Source organism: Bombina bombina, chromosome 1, assembly GCF_027579735.1.
Source record: "Bombina bombina isolate aBomBom1 chromosome 1, aBomBom1.pri, whole genome shotgun sequence".
NCBI lineage: Eukaryota > Metazoa > Chordata > Amphibia > Anura > Bombinatoridae > Bombina > Bombina bombina.
Genome location: NC_069499.1, coordinates 1,372,406,254 through 1,372,432,115, shown reverse-complemented (window position 1 = coordinate 1,372,432,115; position 25,862 = coordinate 1,372,406,254). Strand labels below are relative to the sequence as shown.

The 25,862-nt window shown below is 38.8% G+C and overlaps 1 protein-coding gene across 4 annotated transcripts; it reads right to left on the bottom strand.

The window, feature by feature from the left end:
- Positions 1-7,319: 7,319 nt before the first annotated feature.
- Positions 7,320-18,665, bottom strand: S100A16 (S100 calcium binding protein A16). Of its 4 annotated transcripts, none has more exons than XM_053704377.1 (3): positions 18,211-18,665; positions 15,270-15,440; positions 7,320-13,396 (listed from the first exon to the last, which is right to left on the bottom strand). In XM_053704377.1, the coding sequence occupies exons 2-3, from the start codon at positions 15,417-15,419 to the stop codon at positions 13,241-13,243; spliced, it is 306 nt and encodes a 101-aa protein (XP_053560352.1). In that variant the 5' UTR covers positions 15,420-15,440; positions 18,211-18,665; the 3' UTR covers positions 7,320-13,240. The 4 variants fall into 4 exon arrangements, with proteins under 4 accessions (XP_053560352.1, XP_053560338.1, XP_053560346.1 ...); XM_053704363.1 differs by having other exon boundaries at positions 15,270-15,444; positions 18,211-18,660; XM_053704371.1 differs by lacking the exon at positions 18,211-18,665 and adding an exon at positions 17,593-17,726 and having other exon boundaries at positions 15,270-15,444.
- Between the last annotated feature and the right edge of the window lie 7,197 nt (positions 18,666-25,862).

Below are 25,862 nucleotides of genomic sequence, written 5' to 3'. Positions count from 1 at the left end.
CTTTTCCATACCGCAGATCCCCCTACGCCATTTGCGTAGCCTATATTTTCAATGGGATCTTTCTAACGCTGGTATTTAGAGTCGTTTCTGAAGTGAGCGTTAGAGCTCTAACGACAAGATTCCAGCCGCCTGAAAATAGCAGGAGTTAAGAGCTTTCTGGCTAACGCCGGTTTATAATGCTCTTAACTACTGTACCCTAAAGTACACTAACACCCATAAACTACCTATGTACCCCTAAACCGAGGTCCCCCCACACCGCCGCCACTCGATTAAAATTTTTAACCCCTAATCTGCCGACCGCCACCTACGTTATATTTATGTACCCCTAATCTGCTGCCCCTAACCCCGCCGACCCCTGTATTATATTTATTCACCCCTAACCTGCCCCCCACAACGTCGCCGCCAGCTACTTACAATAATTAACCGCTAATCTTCCGACCGCAAATCGCCGCCACCTACGTTATCCCTATGTACCCCTAATCTGCTGCCCCTAACATCGCCGACCCCTATATTATATTTATTAACCCCTAATCTGCCCCCCTCAACGTCGCCGACACCTGCCTACACTTATTAACCCCTAATCTGCCGAGCGGACCTGAGCGCTACTATAATAAAGTTATTAACCCCTAATCCGCCTCACTAACCCTATCATAAATAGTATTAACCCCTAATCTGCCCTCCCTAACATCGCCGACACCTAACTTCAATTATTAACCCCTAAACTTCCGATCGGAGCTCACCGCTATTCTAATAAATGGATTAACCCCTAAAGCTAAGTCTAACCCTAACACTAACACCCCCCTAAGTTATATATAATTTTTATCTAACGAAATAAATTAACTCTTATTAAATAACTTATTCCTATTTAAAGCTAAATACTTACCTGTAAAATAAATCCTAATATAGCTACAATATAAATTATAATTATATTATAGCTATTTTAGGATTAATATTTATTTTACAGGCAACTTTGTAATTATTTTAACCAGGTACAATAGCTATTAAATAGTTAAGAACTATTTAATAGTTACCTAGTTAAAATAATAACAAATTTACCTGTAAAATAAATCCTAACCTAAGTTATAATTAAACCTAACACTACCCTATCAATAAAATAATTAAATAAACTACCTACAATTACCTACAATTAACCTAACACTACACTATCAATAAATTAATTAAACACAATTGCTACAAATAAATACAATTAAATAAACTAGCTAAAGTACAAAAAATAAAAAAGAACTAAGTTACAGAAAATAAAAAAATATTTACAAACATAATAAAAATATTACAACAATTTTAAACTAATTACACCTACTCTAAGCCCCCTAATAAAATAACAAAGCCCCCCAAAATAAAAAATTCCCTACCCTATTCTAAATTAAAAAAGTTACAAGCTCTTTTACCTTACCAGCCCTGAACAGGGCCCTTTGCGGGGCATGCCCCAAGAATTTCAGCTCTTTTGCCTGTAAAAAAAAACATACAATACCCCCCCCCAACATTACAACCCACCACCCACATACCCCTAATCTAACCCAAACCCCCCTTAAATAAACCTAACACTAATCCCCTGAAGATCTTCCTACCTTGTCTTCACCATCCAGGTATCACCGATCCGTCCTGGCTCCAAGATCTTCATCCAACCCAAGCGGGGGTTGGCGATCCATAATCCGGTGCTCCAAAGTCTTCCTCCTATCCGGCAAGAAGAGGACATCCGGACCGGCAAACATCTTCTCCAAGCGGCATCTTCGATCTTCTTCCATCCGGTGCGGAGCGGGTCCATCTTGAAGCAGGCGACGCGGATCCATCCTCTTCTTCCGATGTCTCCCGACTAATGACGGTTCCTTTAAGGGACGTCATCCAAGATGGCGTCCCTCGAATTCCGATTGGCTGATAGGATTCTATCAGCCAATCGGAATTAAGGTAGGAATTTTCTGATTGGCTGATGGAATCAGCCAATCAGAATCAAGTTCAATCCGATTGGCTGATCCAATCAGCCAATCAGATTGAGCTCGCATTCTATTGGCTGTTCCGATCAGCCAATAGAATGCGAGCTCAATCTGATTGGCTGATGGGATCGGCCAATCGGATTGAACTTGATTCTGATTGGCTGATTCCATCAGCCAATCAGAAAATTCCTACCTTAATTCCGATTGGCTGATAGAATCCTATCAGCCAATCGGAATTCGAGGGACGCCATCTTGGATGACGTCCCTTAAAGGAACCGTCATTAGTCGGGAGACATCGGAAGAAGAGGATGGATCCGCGTCGCCTGCTTCAAGATGGACCCGCTCCGCACCGGATGGAAGAAGATCGAAGATGCCGCTTGGAGAAGATGTTTGCCGGTCCGGATGTCCTCTTCTTGCCGGATAGGAGGAAGACTTTGGAGCACCGCTTGGGTTGGATGAAGATCTTGGAGCCAGGACGGATCGGTGATACCTGGATGGTGAAGACAAGGTAGGAAGATCTTCAGGGGATTAGTGTTAGGCTTATTTAAGGGGGGTTTGGGTTAGATTAGGGGTATGTGGGTGGTGGGTTGTAAAGTTGGGGGGGGGTATTGTATGTTTTTTTTTACAGGCAAAAGAGCTGAAATTCTTGGGGCATGCCCCGCAAAGGGCCCTGTTCAGGGCTGGTAAGGTAAAAGAGCTTGTAACTTTTTTAATTTAGAATAGGGTAGGGAATTTTTTATTTTGGGGGGCTTTGTTATTTTATTAAGGGGCTTAGAGTAGGTGTAATTAGTTTAAAATTGTTGTAATATTTTTATTATGTTTGTAAATATTTTTTTATTTTCTGTAACTTAGTTCTTTTTTATTTTTTGTACTTTAGCTAGTTTATTTAATTGTATTTATTTGTAGCAATTGTGTTTAATTAATTTATTGATAGTGTAGTGTTAGGTTAATTGTAGGTAATTGTAGGTAGTTTATTTAATTATTTTATTGATAGGGTAGTGTTAGGTTTAATTATAACTTAGGTTAGGATTTATTTTACAGGTAAATTTGTTATTATTTTAACTAGGTAACTATTAAATAGTTCTTAACTATTTAATAGCTATTGTACCTGGTTAAAATAATTACAAAGTTACCTGTAAAATAAATATTAATCCTAAAATAGCTATAATATAATTATAATTTATATTGTAGCTATATTAGGATTTATTTTACAGGTAAGTATTTAGCTTTAAATAGGAATAAGTTATTTAATAAGAGTTAATTTATTTCGTTAGATAAAAATTATATTTAACTTAGGGGGGTGTTAGTGTTAGGGTTAGACTTAGCTTTAGGGGTTAATCCATTTATTAGAATAGCGGTGAGCTCCGGTCGGAAGATTAGGGGTTAATAATTGAAGGTAGGTGTCGGCGATGTTAGGGAGGGCAGATTAGGGGTTAATACTATTTATGATAGGGTTAGTGAGGCGGATTAGGGGTTAATACATTTATTATAGTAGCGCTCAGGTCCGCTCGGCAGATTAGGGGTTAATAAGTGTAGGTAGGTGTCGGCGACGTTGTGGGGGGCAGATTAGGGGTTAATAAATATAACATAGGGGTCGGCGATGTTAGGGCAGCAGATTAGGGGTACATAGGGATAACGTAGGTGGCGGCGTTTTACGGAGCGGCAGATTAGGGGTTAAAAGTGTAATGCAGGGGTCAGCGATAGCGGGGGCGGCAGATTAGGGGTTAATAAGTGTAAGGGTAGGGGTGTTTAGACTCGGGGTACATGTTAGGGTGTTAGGTGCAGACGTAGGAAGTGTTTCCCCATAGGAAACAATGGGGCTGCGTTAGGAGCTGAACGCTGCTTTTTTGCAGGTGTTAGGTTTTTTTTCAGCTCAAACAGCCCCATTGTTTCCTATGGGAGAATCGTGCACGAGCACGTTTTTGAGGCCGGCCGCGTCCGTAAGCAATTCTGGTATCGAGAGTTGCATTTGCGGTAAAAATGCTCTACGCTCCTTTTTTGGAGCCTAACGCAGCATTTGTTTTAACTCTCGATACCAGAGTTAAATTTATGGTGCGGCCAGAAAAAAGCCCGCGGAGCGTTAACAGCCCTTTTACCGCCGAACTCCAAATCTAGGCCTTAGTCTTTTAACATAGGTTTAGATATACTGTTGATTGTCACATTGTATTTTGAATGGGTGACGTGTAAGAGAGGTGTGTGTAAATTCGCCAATAGAATTACATGAGGGCCCTTCTAAAAGAGGCCGTTTCCGTGATGACGTATACTCCTTGAAAAAGGGCAGAGTCCCGAAACCCGCGTCGGAGTGTAAGGGCTGTTCACTAAGCTGTTTCCCGATGCAAGGACTTTGATGCCAAAGACAAACAATTGAAGACAGAGCCGTTGTTACATCAGGATATAAGATCGAAACAGGTGGTATTACTTCTCCGGTCCGCATTAGTGGATAAAAGTCGGGAGCATTTTCATCTGACTGAAATGACACGGAACCGCAAGTATCATAAAAGTTAATTAACATGCATGTTTTAACTGGCCAGTTTTTCTACTAACTCAGACGAAATATCAGCCTATACAGATGAATGGTGATATATACGCTGACCTAATTTACGGCTTCTACTCTGCTAGAGACGCACTAATTCACTAACACACTAGTGCTGGGAGGTGCTGTATATTCTATGCATATGTTTAGATTTATATGAACTGGGATAACTAGTGTATAGCCGAACTCAGGCTGAATATTGCCCTACCGTGAGTGTGGTTTGAAAGTGGGTAATTCTAAAAAGCCTTAGAGTACATCGAGTGGAAATACAGATTAACTTCTATACATATACTGGATAAAATAACGGCTTCTGTTTTGCTGAAATACGCACTAACACATCAATGTGCTTATGTTTGGTATGAAAGGGTGTTCTTCATATAAGAGAAATATAATCATTATAGCCCTTGAAGTACCAATTAAACCTCACATTTAAGAGGATACGTTTGTAACTAAAAAAGTGAAACTTTGACAGTTTGTTTGTCTCATAGAGTGCATCAAAGATAACACATTGGATACAATTTTGAAAGTTTGCATGTTTACAGGACTGTTTGTTGCAACATTGAAGTGAACTTTTCAAAATAAACTTTAAGACATACAACAGCAGTTTAATGACAGCCTCATGTTGATTCTTCCAGGGACGCCTGAGTTGAATCTTGATTATTTTATGTGTGAATGTGTTTTGCATGAGTGGATGGACTGAAAGTTTTGGATTCTTTTGTATTGCAGAATATGTCTTTAGGCACTTTGTAATAAAATTAAGCCTTATTTTTTGCAAAAAGGTGTGCCGAGTTTCCTTTAGGGTAGTTGTATTGTAGAATTAGAGGCTTTACTATACTCTTGCACCCTGCATATAATCATTAGATTTGTTTCATTTATGTTAGAACTTGTTAGTGGTGCTGTGACTAACACAAAAATTTTATTTGTGAGTTTAATTTATTAGTGGCGATGTAGGTAGGCTAGCGGTTTAGGGGTTAATTGGTTTATTTAGTAGTGGCGCTGTGGGGGGCTGGCGGTTTAGGGGTTAATAGGTTTAGTTAGTAGCGGCGGTGTCAGGGAGCAGTGTAATAGGGGTTAATAACTTTATTATAGTGGCAGGGATGTGGGCGGGCGGCAGATTAGGGGTTAATACGTTTTAAATAGTGTTTGTGATGCGGGAGGGCTCGGTTTAGGGGTTAATAGGTAGTTTATGGGTGTTAGTGTACTTTGTAACAGTTTAATTATGAGTTTTGTGAAACATTTCTGTGGCGCAAAACTCATAACTACTGCTCTCAGATAGCGGAATGTATTGTGACGGTATAGGCTGTAATGCAAGCATTTTAGCCTCACCGCACAACTTGTAATACCTGCCTTATGGAAATCCCATGCAAAAACGTCATTTTTTGGAGTGCGGGATTGATGTTGCGTTACAGGCTAAAATGCTTGCGGTATAGCTATACCGACACGACTCATAATGACTGCGTTACTGTTTTTACGTTGAAATGGCCATTTTTTCAGCGTTAAAACTATAACGTACAACTCGTAATCTAGGTGATAGTTTGGTACAATGATTTAAAAACCCACAATCGGTAACTGGAAAGGCCCACCAATCAAAAATTAAGAATTTAAGGAAGATAAAAATAGCTGAAGCTAAGCATATAATATGCATTAATAAAAAATAAACAAACAAATCATAACAATATAACAATAACTGTTACATATGTGTGTAAGCCTGTGTGCGCCCCGACAAGCGCAGATAAAGTTCAAACAAAAACACTATTAGGATTATAACACTGCGCTAGTGGGGACGCACACATTACAAAATAGAAAAAGAAACACTGCTACAATCATATTGCTGATGTGTATTTTTTATTCTACCCCTCTTGCTGTACAATATGCTGTCTGTGCTATACATACTGATTGATTGCTCACTCTATTGCAAGCTTTTCTCCACTAGCAGCATGGTGGTATACGGATCTAGCGAGACTTGGTGACGTCACACCGCAAGATTAGATGTTCATGTGGACGGAGGACTATCCTTCACCTTGGCTGCTTTGTTCCAGCATTGCCAATGCTGAGTTTAGCTGGAAAACTCTAATCTTCCAGCACTCCCCAAGAGCACTACGGGTGTTGCCTAATTTCACTTGAGTGCATTTGTTACTTTCTTGTTCATCTGACACATGGTAGACGTTACTACTCTGACGCACCTCTTGTCATATGTTAGTTATTTTTTTTGTAATGTAAAGCAAACATATTAATCCACCTTGCACACAACTATTTTGTTTAAAGTTAAACATACAGCGTTTTACTACAAAGAAGGTAACAGATAAAGGGCATTTTATCTCAGCTTATTAAAGGGCACATGAGTCATACTAACATGTCTGATCAAACCTACTAGAAATTAACAAAGGTTTTCTGGAGTTATACATATCTTTATACTTTGCAAACGAACAATGCAATCAGAAGAATATCATGCAATTCTCTTGCATTGGATCGTGTGTGTGAAGTTATAAGCCCTAAGGATGTTTCCAGTGGAAGGAAATAAGACTTTTAGAAGATGTCTATGTGCTTAAGAAGATATTGACTAGTCAATAACCGACATGTTTCATGCATTCTGACTTAACCATTTAGCATCCACACACTTGTAGATTAATACAACCTGATCATCAGAAAGAAATGTATGCTTAAAAAATTATGGGGAATCACCTAAAAATGTTTTGCCCAGGATCTTATAACAGAAGTTCTGATTATACACCAGGAAGACATTGAACCACCTTAATTCTATGTTTTGTGGTTATTATCAAATCATAAAAAATTAACAAATTCAGATGAAGGAAAAAATGTGCTGATATACTGTATATTGGAAGTAAAAGTTTTATGCATATGTATGGACATTGGATTTTCAAAATAAGAAACGGTCAGGAAAGAAATTCTCAGTCAGGAACCTTCTATATTCAATACTTTAAACATACAGCCTGGATAAATCTTAAAGGGATAGTAAACACCAAAAATGTTATTGTTTAAAAAGATAGATAATCCCTTGATTTACCATTCCCCAGTTTTGCATAACTAACACTGTTATAGAAATATACGTTTTACCTCTGTAATTACCTTGTATCTAAGCTTCTGCTGACTGCCTCCTTATCTCAGATCGTTTGACAGACTTGCATTTCAGGCAATAAGTGCTGACTCAAATAACTTCACGTGCGTGAGCACAATGTTATTTATATGAAACACATTAACGCCTTCTAGCTGTGAAAAACTATCAAATGCATTCAGAGTAGAGACGGCCTTCAAGGGCTTAGAAATTAGCATATGGCCCTACCTAGGTTTAGCTTTCAACTAAGAATAACAAGAGAACAAAGCAAATTTAGTGATAAAAGTACATTAGAAAGTTGTTTAAAATGACATTCCCTATCTGAATCATGAAAGTTTAATTTACACTTTACTATCCCTTTAAAGGTCATACATGTTTAAATACTTTATTGTTCTTTTTCTAGAAAGGATCATGGCAAATGGATGATTCAATAACGCCAGTTGCTTTGTCTTTGATAGGAGGTTGTTTAAGTCTCTTTTCCATTAGCATTATCTGGATCCTTAGCGCAAATTTCCTTTATGTCATTATCCGAACATTGCCATCAAGATTATATAAAGGTACATTAAAGACACTGAAGTGTTTTTCAAGAAATTCAGTGCCCTAATTATCTTACACACTACACAGTGATTGCTTGATCAGCTCTGTAACCGATTTCTATTTGTCCATAAGTGTTCTAAGCAAAAAGAGAAAAAAGGTTTTCAGGGAGTATGTTCATGGACTGTAAAAACAATACACATTTTGCTAAACACAAATTTTACATTACTTTAATATTTTGGTGCATATATTAAAGAAATTAATATCTCTTAACAAATAATATGAAATTGCTTAACATTGTGTATAATTTGTTCAGACCATTTGCATTTCTTTTACAATTGCGTTTTAATCTTAGGATCTAGCCGGCTACCCCTTCAGATTTAAATTGAGAAAAGAGTTGTGGAACAGTTCCACTGTTGTCTGGAGAATGTGTGTTGCGTATAGCGTTGGAAAAAAAGTGGTGGTTTATATTCTTTTCTTCCACTGTTTACAATAAAATGTAACAAAAGTGTTTGCCTGTCTGCTCTGAAAATGAACTAGAAAAAGGTAAAAACCTGTCCTAAACCTCCTGAAACACACACAGTTTGAAAGGGACAGTGTACTGTGATTCATGTGTTCCTAGTGATCTGTTTTAACTGCTGGAATGTGTTAAAATGTTTTCAAATAGCTAATTCACCTTTATTTTGTCATATGAAATAGCAGCTTTGGCCTGTTCTAGCTCCACCTATCCTGAAAATTTAAGTTCATATGAACTTAAGCCCATTTGATTGGGATGTGGTTTCCATTATCAGTGACAGCTATTTCATATAGAAAAATCAAAATGTATGCTTACCTGATAAATTATTTTCATTCCTGGCATGGAGAGTCCACAAATCCATTCTAATTACTAGTTGGAATTCAACTCCTGGCCACCAGGAGTAGACAAAGAACACCCCAGCAGAGTTGCCAAGCACCACTCCAACTTCCCATAATCCTGCAGTCATTCAGCCAAAGGAATATGAAAAGAGAAGAAGATACAAAAGGTGCCTGATGTTTATACAAAAAAGCCGTCTTAAAACAAATTAAGGGCGGGTTGTGGACTCTCCATGCAAGGAAAGAAAAGAATTTATCAGGGAAGTATCAATTTTGTTTTCATTCCAATGTCATGGAGAGTTCACAAATCTATTCTAATTGCTAGTGGGAACCAATACCCAAGCTAGAGGACACGGAATGAACAGGGAGGGAGAATAAGACAGGCGGACCTAAACAAAAGGCACCACCGCTTGAAGAACTTTCCTCCCAAAAGAAGCCTCAGTCGAGGCAAAAGTATCACATTTTTAGAATTTGGAAAAGGTATGCAACGATGTGGCCGTCTTGCAGATTTGCTCCACAGAAGCTTAATTTTTGAAGGCCCAGGAAGAAGAGACAGCCCTAGTGGAATGAGCGGTAATTCTCTCAGGAGGCTGTTGTCCAACTGTCTCATAAGCTAACCGAATAACACTTCTCAACCAGAGAGAAAGAGTAGAAGAAGTGGTTTTCTGACCCTTACGCTTACCAGCGAAAACAACAAACAGGGCAGTAGATTGCACCATGTGGAGCAAAACTGCACAGGAGGAATAATTTGAGCCTCCAAGCAATATAAACACTTGTTAAATTACACACTTAAATTTGCATCAGGGTCCATAACGTTAGGAAATTGGTCCCAACAAAAATAACTAAGATCCAACTATTTTAACATTCTCTTACACAAAAAAACAAACACAATATTTGGCCTATACTAATGCAAATATCGCTAGGAAAAAGACATCCCCCAGAAGGTTACTACAAAATATACTGGCACCTCTATCCCTCAGCTTTGCTGAAAACTTACCGCTCCGGTGACCAGCAGAGAATGTCCCACTAGCTGAGGCATCGAAGACTCAATCACTAAGCTCTGATTCACTGACCCGAATCAGCTATCAACTAATACAGCCCGCAAAACACTCCGTTCTTCACTCGGCTAACAGAGAAAGTCGTGGAGCCGAAGCGTGGAGGACGGTCACAGAACCGTAACAGTTTAAAGTAACTGCGCCACAGTTAAAAAAGGCGCAATATAACTGAACTTAGTCAGTCGTTAAAAACTGAAGGGAAAGTACATACCCTTAAAGTACGAATCACCCTTATAATGACAATAAATAAATAGTCTAACAGATATTTATATGCCCCTGTTGTCCTATTAACCCTTTCATTGCCAGACTTATAAATTGTAACCTGAATTCAAGTTATTACACCCCTTATAGCAGATGCAGCGCCCATTTATATGCCACTGTTCATTAATATATCTCCACATAGAGAGATAATTTATGTCCCATGAAAATTCCAGAGGATTTAACCCCTAGAGTGCTAACCTAGAAGGGAAAGCACTTACCTGTGGATCCAGCTGCAGGGCAGGGAACAGCTTCTTAGGTGTGACATCACCAACTACTGACAGGGGCCTATAGAAAAACTGAGTAACCAACTGTCAGGGTTTTTTCCCTGTTGTGTTTGCCATGTGCTGCTGGCAGCCATTTTACTCGCCTCTCTTCCTGACTATGGTGCATTGTGGGGGATGCTGCTCAATTCCTGCACTTCCTTTTATGGCCAGACTGTTGTGCATCATCCATGTGAGACAGGATGCAGTCTCAGAATTGTGATGTCATCACTTATTATTTAAAGGGCCTCTGTTCAGTATGCTTTGCCTTTGCGTTGTCTCAGACCTGTTTGTGAGAGTTCCTGCGTATTACCTGGCTGCCTGACGTCCTTCCTGGTTCCTGATCCCTGGCTTGTTCCTGACTCTGCTGTTTTCCTTGTTCCTGATTCCGGCTCGTCTGACTATTCGCTTTGGCTCCTGACTCGGCTCGTCTGACTATCAGCTCTGGTTTTGATTCCTGGCTTGTTATTTGACTTGTGGACTTTTTATTATATTTTGCTATTAATAAAGGTGTGATTATTTTTGCACTTCTCGTCTCAGTCTGATTCCTGGCACCCTAACACCAACCCTGGTTTTCTATAAAGGGGTAGCATTGATGTTAGAAGTTAAGCAAGGACCACCTCGTCTTCTTCTAACTGCTAAAAGCCACATTACTCTTACTAAAGATAAATACATGGGCACAGCATAGTTTAAATCCTTGCTTGCAGGTAAAAGTACCCATTAAATGATTATATATCTTCAGACACCATCTTAGCACATCCTCCCGATGTATAAGGCTAAGAATGACTGGTGGCTTATGGGAAGAAGAATTGGTGCTTGGCAGCTCTGCTGGGGTGTTCTTTGCCTCCTCCTGGTGGTCAAGAGTTGAATTCCCACTAGTAATTAGAATGGATTTGTGGACTCTCCATGTCATTGGAAAGAAATATACCTAAAGGAGCATTTTAACTTCTGCAGTTATTATAACAAGTCATTGTAAACACATTTAAGGGGAAACAAATTTTACAGTAAACTGTCCTTTTAAGACCTAGTATGTATATAATGCCTGATTTTGTTAATTTAGTGTTCAACAAAATGTTAAAGTCAAAGTTTAAATTCTCACTCAAACGCAAAAATGTGTGATATCGAAGACCTTATAAACTCTGTACCAACATTTGAATCAAAGATGTAACACCAATGCTTCTCAGTGTAGATGATACCTATAATCTGATTGGGATCATGAATTGGAAGCTGTATACTGTAAGAGCGAATCATTTCTGAAATGCCATTAAAGGACATAAAAACTTAAATGGGCATCACTGAACTTCAGTTATAAATAGAAGCATTTTTGCAATATACTTGTATTTAAAAAAAACGCTTCTAGTTAAAATGACTTCTGTTTCAGCAGTATACGCACACATACCTTGTGTTCTATCAGTTAAACATTGTGACCGCGGAGCGTATGTGGTCAGTGATGATTTAGTTTGCATCATACAAGCCAACTCTGAACAGCTGAAAGAAGCACACTTGGATATGTACATATGCTGCTGAAACAATAGTAACTTTTACAAGGTGTATGTTTGCTCATAGAAATAAATGGCAAAAATACTTCTATTCTGTCCCTTTAAGGGGTTACAAAACCTAAGCCATTTCATGTCTTTTATTTCCTTACTTGGGTGACTACTTGAAGTTTGCCTTTAACTAAGTTCTTTGCCATTGAGTTATTATACAATATTCTTTTATTATTGTGTCTACTAAACTAACATAGTGAAATAACAATGTAAAACATAAGTGTCACAGCCCCAATCAGACAAGAGAGACAGCAGTGCTCCTATTCTGTAGTGGCCACAGCTATAACAACAATAAGCAATCCTACAACCATATCCTTGACTGTAAACCTGTTCCAGTGGTAAGATACCTGAAATGTATGGGCGCAAGCTGCTACCGATAGTGCCACAGCAACTAAAAACCATGATGACTGCAGCCATCCTTGAACCTACTTTTGGGAGATGTTGAAACATCACACATTTAAATCTTGATAATACATTTTGACATAAACCGTTTTCTAAAGTAGCATTTATATAAAAAAAAATCTGGTCTGTCATAAAACCTGTCCTGTTATGGGCACTAGAAGAGTGTCTGCCAGTGTCCGAGTTCTCTTTCTGTTTCTAGTGTCCATTGCTAACATTTGATCGCACCTAAAACACTACCACGTAGTTCTCCCCATTATCTTTTATCCCACATCCAGTGAGAATTTTGCTGTCGATGACCATTTGAGATATCATCCACAACACAGAAGCACCCACTGAAAATCAGACATTAAGGCTCCTGTTGACTGTTACTAATTTCTTGGACCACTTCTAGCTTTACGCAGAGTCATTTTATGTTTGAGTTATCCCTATACCTCCATTATCAAAAAACAGCTGTTTTGTTCTCTTCATATATAACAAAACAAAATGTCTTCTCCACTCTGATTGCACAAAATACATATATACAGCAGCTCTATAGAATACTGCGGGTCTAAAATGGTTACTATTTAGAATACAACATAATATTTGATCACTTTGGCTCAGTTCAACATAAGAGATCAACAATTGAGGGGAATCGCCTGAATTGTTTTGTTACTATTACAGATGCCCTAAAATCAGACCATGTGAATTGGATTCTGGGAAATAAATATCTCTTTGGAAACTTAGAAAGGTTGAAATGTTACGTGAAGTACAGTCCCCCTGTCCACCCAGTCTCTATGGACGCTCTTGACATTGCATAGCCATCTGCTGACTAAGCTTCCTTGCGATCTCTCCTATCAGTGTCCAGTATTCATCAAAGCTGATCTTTCCATCCTCATCAGCATCCAGCGACTGTATGAGTTTGTTGGCTGCTTCTTTGTTCTGAGTGTTCTACAAAGAGAGCAACACAAGCTCAGTCAAGAAACATAAAACGGACACAAGTTCAATTATTATGAAAGTTATCCTTATTCCTCTAGGCAAAAAGAAAAAAATATTAGTATAGTTTAAATGGGCATGAAATCCATCATGATTCACATAGAACATACAGTTTTAAACAACTTTCCAATTTACTTCTATCATCAAATGTGCTTCATTCTCATGGTATCCTTTGTTGAAAGAGCAGCAATGCACTACAGGAAGCTAGCTGAACACATCCGGTGAGCCAATGGCAAGGGGTATATATATATATATATATATATATATATATGTAGCCACCAATCGCCAGAAAGCTCTCATTATTGCATTGCTGCTTCTGAGAGAACAAAGCAAATTAGATAAATCATAAAAGAAAACATTTGGGTTTCATGTCCCTTTAACCCCCTGTGCCTATTTGACATAAGTACTACATCACAGGGTGCTTTGCTCAGTGTACCCGGTTGTGGTAGTATCTACGTCCAACCTTCTGCCTCATGCTGCAGTCCCAGCTGTGAGTTTTCACAGTTAAGACCTCACCCAGAGACTGAAGGCATTTGTCTGAATATGGTAGGGGTGTGCTAATTAGACTCCCTTTACTATATGAAAGCAGATCACTGAAGCAGACAGTGATGCGTCACATGAGGGAGGAGGGAGAATAGGAAGGGGTGTTCCCTTTCTACGGAAAAAAAGATTTGGTGAGGGAGGGATGGGTTCCCTACACTACAGAAAGTAGTGAGGTAAGGGGGTTGCTACAATACAGATTAATTTTTTTTTAATTTAAATGTAAAAAAAAATACTAAAAACTCGGTACTGGCAGACAGCTTACCGTCCCTAAAATGGCAGCACAAAAAGAGATGGGGCAGGATAGAGAGCTGTTTGGGGGAGGGGTCAGGGAAAAAAAAAACTATCCCTAAACTGCATAACGGCAAACTGTCAGCTAGTACCTAAAAGGGTGGTGAATAGTGGCGGGTGAGGGAGGTAAGAGAGCTGTTTGGGAGCGAATAGGGGAGGAGTTGTCAAGTGTGAGGGTAAATTTAATCTTATAATCTACCTGATTAACCCCTTCACTGTTGAATTTCAGAAGTGTAGTTCGTAGCTGCAATTATCGGCCTTCTAATTGCCAAAAACAATGGCAAAGCCATGCGTTTCTGCTGTTTCTGAACAAAGGGGACGCCAGAGAATCTTTACAACCATTTGTTTTATGACTGCAGTAGTTGCGTGTAAATAATTTTAGTGAGAAACCCAAAGTTTGGAAAAATTAAAAAAAAAAATAATATGATTGCATTTGTTGCCAAAATAGTGGCATGAAATATACCAAAATGGGCATAGATTTATATCTTTGGCTGTCTACTAATATATATATATCCCAAAAAATGTATTTCATGATTCAGATAGAGCATGCAATTTTAAGCAACTTTCTGATTTACTCCTAGTATCAATTTTTTCTTCCTTCTCTTGGTATCTTTTTTTGAAAAAGCAGGAATGTAAGCTTACAAGCCGGCCTATCTTTGGTTCAGCACCTGGGTACTGCTTGCTGATTGGTGGCTAAATGCAGCCACCAATCAGCAAGCGCTATCCAGGTTGCTAAAGCAAAAGTGGTCCAGCTCGTAAGCTTACATTCCTGCTTTTTCAAATAAAGTGATACCAAGAGAATGAAGAAAAATTGATAATAGGAGTAAATTAGAACGTTGCTTAAAATTGCATGCTCTATCTAAATCATAATATAAAAATGTGGGTTCAGTATACGTTAAATATATTACTAGTGTATTAATTTAAAGTAGCAATAAATTAAAGCTCCACTATATAAACTTATTTGAAGCATATAACAGATGACCCAAATGGCACTCACCGTCAAAACATGCTGAAGTTCTTGCGTTACCATCTTGCGAAATTCCTTCTTATTCATCTTGTCTTGTTTCCCTTTCTTCTCTGCATATACATAAAAATTCCTCACCAAAACTTCAATAGCAGATTCCAGCTCACTGCAGCCGGAAGCCATTTTTGTCTGTCACATAGACTGCTACCTGAAAGACAGATATGTTGCACTCAATACAAGACAGGTACTGCATTCAATGATTGCAATCGTTACTACAGCAGCAGCAAGAGTTCCTGTTCCAACTGGAAGCCAATTATTTTGTCATCTAAGTTACTAACACGACTTACAAAAGAGATGAAAGGGAAATGAAGAACCTTGTAATCAAAAGACTTTACTTGCTACACTTTATTTGACCATGCTACACAGTCATTCCTTAGGTTAGAGCTTGAGCTCATTTTTATCTTTTGGTAATTGGCCATAGAAAAGGAAATATGAGAAAATATATTTGAGGCCTTTCAAGGTACGTACCACAGAATTGCTTTCGATATACAAAACCTTCCAAATTGTGCTAACAAAAGGAGGTTTAATCAGTTAAAGTGACATGAAACCCAATTTTTTTCTTTCATGCTTTAGAAACAGCATGCAATTTTAAACAACTTTCCAATTTACTTCTATTATCTAATTTGCTTCATTTTCTTGATATCCTTTGCTGAAAAGCATATCTAGATATGCACAGTCGCTGCTGATTGGTGGCTGCACATAGATGCCTCGTGTGATTGGCTCCCCATGTGCATTGCTATTTCTTCAACAAATAATATCTAAAGAATTAAGCAAATTAGATATTAGAAGTAAATTGGAATGTTATTTATAATTGTATTCTCTATCTGAATCATGAAAGAAAAATTTGGGGTTTAATGTCTCTTTAAATTTCCATTTTTTTAATGCAGATCTTTTGCAATGCACCACTAAGAGGATTTCTACTGTACTATTACTTGTGTGTATCTGTGAGTTTAACCTCTGCAAAGGGATTAAACAAATAGTTAAAGTGATTTCAAGAGCAACAAATCACTTCTGCAAGCTAGCTGGTGAGACAATGACAAGAGACAAATATGTGTAGCGTCCAATCACCAGCTAGCTCCCAGTAGTATAAAATATTTATTATATATATTATTTTTCACTAAAGGATACCAAGAGAACAAAACTATGTGTCTTAAAATCACTTGCTCGCTCTATCTGAATCATACAAGTTTAATTTTGACTTTTCTATCCCTTTACCTGCTTATACTATGCATTTATAAAACATAGTTACTGAGCCTTTAAATGTTGCTGTTACTAAATGATAGGTTTTATATATATATATATAACTGTTTTTATTAAGATTTTTAAAGACTAACATAAACAGAACCATAAATCACAGAACAGATGATTTATACAATAAGTTATACACAGTATAACTTGAATTACAAGGTTTTTTGTCTGCTGCAAGAGGGTTACAGTGAATATACAAAAATGTACTGTTCTTGATGTATCTAGAATTGTGCATGCTGCTACATTTCTGAGCCATAATCTATTATATTTTTCGTACTTGATCCTAATATACTGGCCCCTCTCTGTAGGACAATATTACAACATTTCTGGATACATAATTATACAAAAGAAAGATCATGGGCAAAGTGTCTGAGCTACACTTACATTTTTATTGTTTAAAAAGATAGATAATACCTTTATTACAACCATTCCCCTGTTTTGCATAACCAACATTGTTTTATTAATACACCTTATACCTCTGTGATTACCTTGTATCTAAGCCTCTGCAGACAGCTTACTTTAAAATTGCATGCCCTATCTGAATCATGAAAGTTTAATTTTGACTGTCCCTTTAAAAGGACATCTGTCACTAATATATTACAGTACTGGCAAGTAATATATATTTAAATTCTGCAAAAACTAAATCTTACAGCTCCTTATTTAGTTGTGTTCTTTACAAAGAAGGTTTGTGGCAAAAAAAGCCAAAAAGAGCACAAACCACTCCTGTTTATTTTTCCTTCTGCATACCAGCTGATGCAAATCTAGGAGCATACACAGACCCTAAATGGGATGATAGGGCTGCAGAAGAAACTGACCTTTAATTAAAATGAATATAGTATAAAAGTATTCTGCAAAAAAATAACATGTAATACTTCCCTAGCTTTAACACATAGCCAGAATTGTATTTAATTTAGGATGGTATATAAAGCTAGTGTTATTATTTCTCACGTGTTCCTTATCTGTCTCCTCACAGCCCTCTCTCCTCTATATAACCTCTGTGCTTTTTTTCCTCTCTGTTCCATGCTCTCAGCCATCTGAGTACTCCTACCGATCAGCCCTTGCTCCTGCTCTGCCCTGTACATAATGATTTGGTATTTTCTGCCAGCCTGTTATCCCAGGTTCCTGCTAACATCATCACAGCTGGTATATCTCGCCCCTACAACACAGTTTCTCCACAGCCAGATGGGTTCATTCATCCCGTGCTCCTGCTGTCTGACATGTTCATATCTATTGCATGGTATAGTTCTGTATATCAGTACTTATTCATGTAGTCTCTCAGCTGTTTGGTGGTTTCATTCCACCTGTCAGCCAATGCGCATGCGGTCTCATTCATTTGTACAGCACTGTCTCCTTGCTTCTCAGCTGCCCCATGTTTTCTTCCTGTCAGCCCATGACCCAGCTGTCTAACATCCTCACAGCTCTCTCATTGTCTCTTTCAGCCTTTCATCCTTAGTCCTGAATTTCATTTCCTCTTGATATAATTCTATTTAGTACTTTGTATTCTGCGTTGCATCTATTTACATAGGTTTGTTGGCATCTTTATCAGCCTGTGCTGTACCTGGCTAGAATAGATATATACTGAGAAGAGATATGACCATCCTTACCAAATATACATGGATCTACTTTACCCAGGAGGAGAAGCACTTATGTCACCCTATGTACTCACCCAGTAAAATAACAAACGGTGCAAAAGACAGTTTGATTGCCTGAAGATCAAAGCCACATTCAGCTCCAAGACACCAGCCTGCACCTCCCTCACAGCACTGGCCCCTCTGCTGAATCACACAAACCCCTCCTCCCCTGGTACCCGCATGTCACTCAAAGTGCCCCGCCGAGGGTCTGTTGTGTGCAGCGCGCCTTGTGTCAACCCTAGGCCTCCTCCGCTTTTCCTACGGTCTCTTTTCCTTTCTTTTTCTCCTGGTTGGTGTTTTCCTGTCACACCTCCGGATACAGCTCCTTCCTCTATCTGACTCCCACTTTAGCTTTCTGTGTCCTCCTGTTCTCTAACGCCAAGGAAGCTTGTCTAGACCCTGCTGCCGACCTCTGTAACCCAGCCTGCCAAGTTACCGTCGGGTTATGGACCCTTTCTTGACTACCTCTGTATTCTCTTATTCCGCGCTCCCTGGCGCCCAGCCACCTGTGTCCCCTTATCTTTGTTTACTCCCACATGCCTTTGTGTGGTTGGTATGTGCTGTTTGCTTCCCCAGTGTTCCCTGCTTGCCTCCAAGTGTACCTTGTTCTGACAGCTACATAGTACGGTACTGAGTACCCGTGTATCCTGTTTTGTGACCCCTTAATTCAAAATTATCTGTATGTCGTGCTGTGTGACCCATTGATCCAAACTGACCTGTTAGTTGTGCTGTGTGACCCATTGATCCAAACTGACCTGTTAGTTGTGCTGTGTGACCCATTGATCCAAACTGACCTGTTAGTTGTGCTGTGTGACCCATTGATCCAAAATGAGCTGTATGTCGTGCTGTGACCCATTGTTCCAAACTGACCTGTTAGTTGTGCTGTGTGACCCATTGTTCCAAACTGACCTGTTAGTTGTGCTGTGTGACCCATTGATCCAAACTGACCTGTTAGTTGTGCTGTGTGACCCATTGTTCCAAACTGACCTGTTAGTTGTGCTGTGTGACCCATTGATCCAAAATGACCTGTTAGTTGTGCTGTGTGTGACCCATTGATCCAAAATGAGCTGTATGTCGTGCTGTGTGACCCATTGTTCCAAACTGACCTGTTAGTTGTGCTGTGTGACCCATTGTTCCAAACTGACCTGTTAGTTGTGCTGTGTGACCCATTGTTCCAAACTGACCTGTTAGTTGTGCTGTGTGACCCATTGATCCAAACTGACCTGTTAGTTGTGCTGTGTGACCCATTGATCCAAACTGACCTGTTAGTTGTGCTGTGTGACCCATTGATCCAAAATGACCTGTTAGTTGTGCTGTGTGTGACCCATTGATCCAAAATGAGCTGTATGTCGTGCTGTGTGACCCATTGTTCCAAACTGACCTGTTAGTTGTGCTGTGTGACCCATTGTTCCAAACTGACCTGTTAGTTGTGCTGTGTGACCCATTGATCCAAAATGACCTGTTAGTTGTGCTGTGTGTGACCCATTGATCCACAATGAGCTGTATGTTGTGCTGTGTGACCCCTTGATCCAAAATGATCTGTATGTTGTGCTGTGTGACCTTTGCATTTACATTGGTAGCTCACATCTTCTTGTGTTTTCAAGGGACAGTGTGTGCCCAATCGTTTTGGCTGTGTTTTCCCTGCATTTTCTTGTATTTTACCCTGTGTTTTTTTGTGCACTATTTATATAACACATTGTAATTGTTGTTAAATAGATATTTTTATTTGTTGTATCTGAAATGGAGCAATTCAAAAAAATGTAATTTTGTTTTATGCTGCTTGGGTATTACCTGCCTACCAATACTATTGTGGGAGCTGCCCTTAACAGCCAGTGAAAAATCTGTCCATAGGGACCATTTGTTTACAAACATGCACTTCCTGTTAGTTTGAAATAAAAAATAAACAGCTTTAATGTTACTTTTCCATACAATAAGTTATTAAATTGCTATCAAAGCTAGTGGAGCCCCACTTGGAGGTTGACTTCTGCTGCTGCCTCTTTTTTTAAATAACATATCTACAGCCAGTTCTACTATACTACAATTTCCAGTATAGGTGGAAGTCTATGCAGGCAAAAGCAGCTAAATCAAATTGCAACATAAAGGCAACAGAGTTATTTGTACACAATTTAATAAACTCGAAAAAGTAAAATGGATTATTTGAAACATAAAAAAATACAGTAAAATGTCCCTTTATTTCTTGCTGCTGGTGCTCTCCTGTGGGATCTGTTCTATGAAATCCAGAGTTCTAGGTGTTCTCTTATGGTGTCCCCTGTTCCTTGCATTGCTCAGTAGTTCATTGACTCCCAATTCCTTGTTCATTCTATTCTGTTACATATTTACAGCTTACATATTTATTGGAAAACATAGTTGGTTCTTTTGAAAAGATACAAATGCAAAATAACTACTTAGGGCTCTCTCCCTTGTTTATACCCTATCAATCTGTTGGCGCTCTACAAATAACCGATAATAATAATATCAATAATCATAGGTGGTGCATAGGCCCATATGCCTCACCTCTTATTAATTATATTAAATGTATCCTTCTGGTATATAGAGAGTGGTGCTGTGTATTAATTAATAATAATTATTGAAAAAAGAAAAAAAAATACACTTCTAACATTCTGGCTGTGACTCTCTAAGAGGTATCGAATGCTCTTTTCATTTTCACTTTACAACTTCAATAATATAGGCGCAAGCAGTTTGAAAGGCACTCTTGTGAACAAGTTTGGATTTGCTTACATGGAGGCGTATCCCCTATAAAAACCTGGTCACGCACAATCTTTTTTAAGGGTCTCCTTGGCAGATACAATGTAGTAAGGCAGCGGGTTCTCGATTTACAGTTTAAATAATGTTAAAGGGATATGAAACCCATTTTTTTTTCTTCCATGATTCAGATAGAGCATGCAATGTTAAAGTGAAGGTAAACTTTGATGAATGAAAGCCCGTTTTTTAAAAATACTATTAAAAACAGGGGCACTTTCCTTCATCAAAGTTTACAAAGCAGTCGTTTTGTTTACAAACTTACCTTTGTTCTTTTCACAGCCAGAGCAGCTTCCCCCACCCGGAGATCCTCTCTTCAAACATCCGCAATGACTAATCCGGCTTCCTCCAATCATGGCATGGCCTCAGGCAATGACTCCCCTAGGGGGAAAGCCGTGATTGGAGGAAGCCAAGTTAGTCACTGATGAAGTGTGAAGAGAGGATCTCCATGTGGGGGAAGCTGCTCTGGCTGTGAAAAGAACAAAGGTAAGTTTTTAATTAAAACGGCTGCTTTCTAAACTTTGATGAATGAAAGTACCCCTGTTTTTAATAGTTTTTTTAAAAAACAGGCTTTCATTCATCAAAGTTTACCTTCACTTTAAACAACTTTCTAATTTACTTCTATTATCAATTTTTTTTTAGTTTTCTTGGTATCTTTTGTTGAAAAGCAGAAATGTATGCTTTGGAGTCGGCCCATTTCTGGAGCACTATATGGCAGCAGTTTTGCTAGAATGATATCCATTTGCAAGAGCACTAGGTAGCAACGCTATTTCCTGCCAGATGCCCACCTAAGTATCTCTTCAACATAGAATATCATGGGAACAAAGCAGATTTGATAATAGAAGTACATTGGAAACTTTTTAAAAATGGTTTGCTCTGTCTGAATCACAAAGGAAAATTTTTGGGTTTCATATCCCTTTAAAGTGATGGTAAACTTTCCCCTTTGTATAAACAGATCCAGAATGTTAGCAATGGAGTTTAATTCATCAGTTGTAATGAAGATATGCTTTAACTTACTGTTTAATGTAATTGAAGTTCAAATACCCCGCACTATGGCCGCCCACTTCAAAAGTCATTTTTTTTTGGTGAGCTAACGGTTTGAACTGTTCTCCAATTGGCGCTCTTGCCACAAAAGAAAAAAAAAAATGTATGAGTGCCATAAATTTACCATTACTTTAAAATCCCGTAGAAGAAGATATACAGTCATGTGAAAAAGAAAGTACAGCCTCCTTGAATTCATTTTGCGTATCAGGACATAACAATGATCTGGTCCTGAGCAGGTTTTAACCCTTTGATGACCCGGTTTACTTTGTCTACATTGGAACAACGTTCCGATGCAAACAAATTGAAGTCCCGCGTTCATGCACGCAATTGCAAGATTTTAATGATGGGATCGGGTCAGGGGGGCATACCTATGACCCTAAGCGCGCCCTCCAGACCGCGATTACATCCAGGAAGCGCCGTTGGCTTCAGGACAGCCAAATGACTAGGACATTCTATTCTGTCCTAATGGTGCTAAAGCCTGGCCTTAAAAGGTTAAAATTAAGTAAATACAACCTCAGATAATCAACAACACGTGACATATTACACCATGTCATGATTTATTTAACAAAATTAAAGACAAAATGGAGAAGCCATGTGTGAAAAACTAAGTACACCTTATGATTCAATAGCTTGTAGAACCACCTTTAGCAGCAATAACTTGAAGTAATTGTTTTCTGTATAACTGTCAGTCTCTCACATCGTTGTGGAGGAATTTTGTCCCACTCTTTTTTACAACGTTGCTTCAGTTTATTGAGGTGTGCAGGCATTCGTTTATGCACAGCTCTCTTAAAGGGACATTTCAGCAAAAATTGGAATCCACATGGATGCATTTCAGTTTTGAATAGAAGTATTTTTGTAATTTACCTGTATTAGCAAAAATGCTTCTAATAAAAGCTATAGCTGTTTAAAAGGTGTATTTAAGTATGCACCGTGCACCAGCATTTTAATATCTGCTATGCTTCACATGCACGTGCAGAGAAAAATGTTAACACTAAAACAGTGATAACTTTTACTACAAGTATTTTTGCCAATACATGTACAGTATCTCACAAAAGTGAGTACACCCCTCACATTTTTGTAAATATTTTATTATATCTTTTCATGTGACAACACTGAAGAAATTACACTTTTCTACAATGTAAAATAGTAAGTGTACAGCCTGTATAACAGTGTAAATTTGCTGTCCCCTCAAAATAACTCGACAAACAGCCATTAATGTCTAAACTTTTGGCAACAAAAGTGAGTACACCCCTAAGTGTAAATGTCCAAATTGGGCCCAATTAGCCATTTTCCCTCCCCGGTGTCATGTGACTCGTTAGTGTTACAAGGTCTCAGGTGTGAATTGGGGAGCAGGTGTGTTAAATCTGGTGTTATCGCTCTCACACTTTCTCATACTGGTCACTGGAAGTTCAACATGGCACCTCATGGTAAATAACTCTCTGAGGATCTGAAAAAAGAATTGTTGCTTTACATAAAGATAGCCTAGGCTATAAGAAGATTGCCAAGACCCTGAAACTGAGCTGCAGCACGGTGGGCAAGACCATACAGCTGTTTCACAGGATAGGTTCCACTTAGAACAGGCCTCGCCATTGTCGACCAAAGAAGTTGAGTGCACGTGCTCAGCGTCATATCCAGAGGTTGTCTTTGGGAAATAGACGTATGAGTGCTGCCAGCATTGCTGCAGTGGTTGAAGGGGTGGGGGGTCAGCCTGTCAGTGCTCAGACCATATGCCACACACTGCATCAAATTGGTCTGCATGGCTGTCATCCCCGAAGGAAGCCTCTTCTAAAGATGATGCACAAGAAAGCACGCAAACAGTTTGCTGAAGACAAGCAGACTAAGGACATGGATTACTGGAACCATCTCCTGTGGTCCGATGAGACCAAGATAAACTTATTTGGTTTAGATGGTGTCAAGCGTGTGTGGCGGCAACCAGGTGAGGAGTACAAAGACAAGTGTATCTTGCCTACAGTCAAGCATGGTGGTGGGAGTGTCATGGTCTGGGCCTGCATGAGTGCTGCAGGCACTGAGGAGCTACAGTTCATTGAGGGAACCATGAATGCCAACATGTACTGTGACATACTAAAGCAGATCATGATCCCCTCCCTTCGGAGACTGGGCCCTGGGGCAGTATTCCAACATGATAATGACCCCAAACACACCTCCAAGACGACCACTGCCTTGCTAAAGAAGCCGAGGGTAAAGGTGATGGACTTGCCAAGCATGTCTCCAGACCTAAACCCTATTGAGCATCTGTGGGGCATCCTCAAACAGAAGGTGGGGGAGCGCAAGGTCTCTAACATCCACCAGCTCTTTGATGTTGTCATGGAGGAGTGAAAGAGGACTCCAGTGGCAACCTGTAAAGCTCTGATGAACTCCATGCCCAAGAGGGTTAAGACAGTGCTGAAAAATAATGGTGGCCACACAAAATATTGACACTTTAGGCCCAATTTGGACATTTCCACTTAGGGTTGTACTCACTTTTGTTGCCAACGGTTTAGACATTAATGGTTTTGTGTTGAGTTATTTTGCGGGGACAGCACATTTACACTGTTATACAGGCTGTACACTCACTACTTTACATTTTAGCAAAGTGTCATTTCTTCAGTATTGTCACATGAAAAGATATAATAAAATATTTACAAAAATGTGAGGGGTGTGCTCACTTTTGTGAGATACTGTATATAGCAAATACGTTTCTTTTTTTTCTTCTTTTTTTTTTTTTTTTTTAAACTGCTCAGTCCACCTTAATATTGGTCTTGTCAATGGAATTGCTAAGCAGAGAGTCATTGGCCCTTTAGAATTCCTCGAGGTGTTAACATTATAGCTTTTATCAAAACAGTTGACTATATTAACTTTTATTTTCAATTTGTATGTTTAAATAATTTTATTGAAACATTACATAGTAAGTGTTATTTCAACAGTCGTTGCATACAATATTAACATAAAAATGTTAAGATAACAGATCGAACATAATTGCCTAGTCATAATAATATAAACTAGATCTGTTGGTATTATAGTCCTTGACCACTTTTAGCAATCTTGTTGATTATCAGTCCCAATATTTGTTTGTAAATTGTAGACTGCAATAATCTTCCCCACAGTGACTTAATCGGATGTATGAAGCGTGATCCAGTAGAGAGCAACTGTTCCTATTAAATAGATATATTCCTCCTGGGGGGAAAGAGCCGGTGGGGACAAGAAACTAGTCATGTAGAAATATGGAAAAATAAACAAAAAATAAAAAACATAAACAATAACAAGAAAACTTCAGGATATCAGAGACTCTTTTTAAAACTGAATGTTCTCAAAAAAGAATATATATTGGGGTCATCACCACTTGTTTAAAGAACCTATCTATTATGCCTCTATATACATAGGGGGTAAAAAAAATCTAGCCAGTGTATTCAGACCCATTTCTAAGTATCCAATAGAACCAAACCTCATCATTAGCCTCCCTAGTTCCTAGTACCCAAGATGCTGACTCATACATTGTGCATATATAGTGAATCTTATTTTAAATTTCGGGCCACGGGGGTGCCCCTATCTACCAGTATCTTGCTATGCATGTTCTTGTTACCGTGCATAAAATTTTGATGAAAGTATTAATTGGTCTACTGAACCCATGAAGCTGGGTATGAAGTAATGCTTGTGTGATAGTGAGATGTATTCTTTCATCTAGTATGTAACTAATCAGCGAGGAGAGCCGTCTCCATATGTTCTGTATGGCCGTACAGTCCCACCACATAGGTCTGTATGTACCTAGTTCTTGACATCCCCGGTAACATAGTCTAGAGCCGTTAGGAGTCATGTTGGAGGATCTTAAAGGGGTTAGATACCATCTGAACATTGTTTTTAGGGAATTCTCTTTTAGGTCTGCACT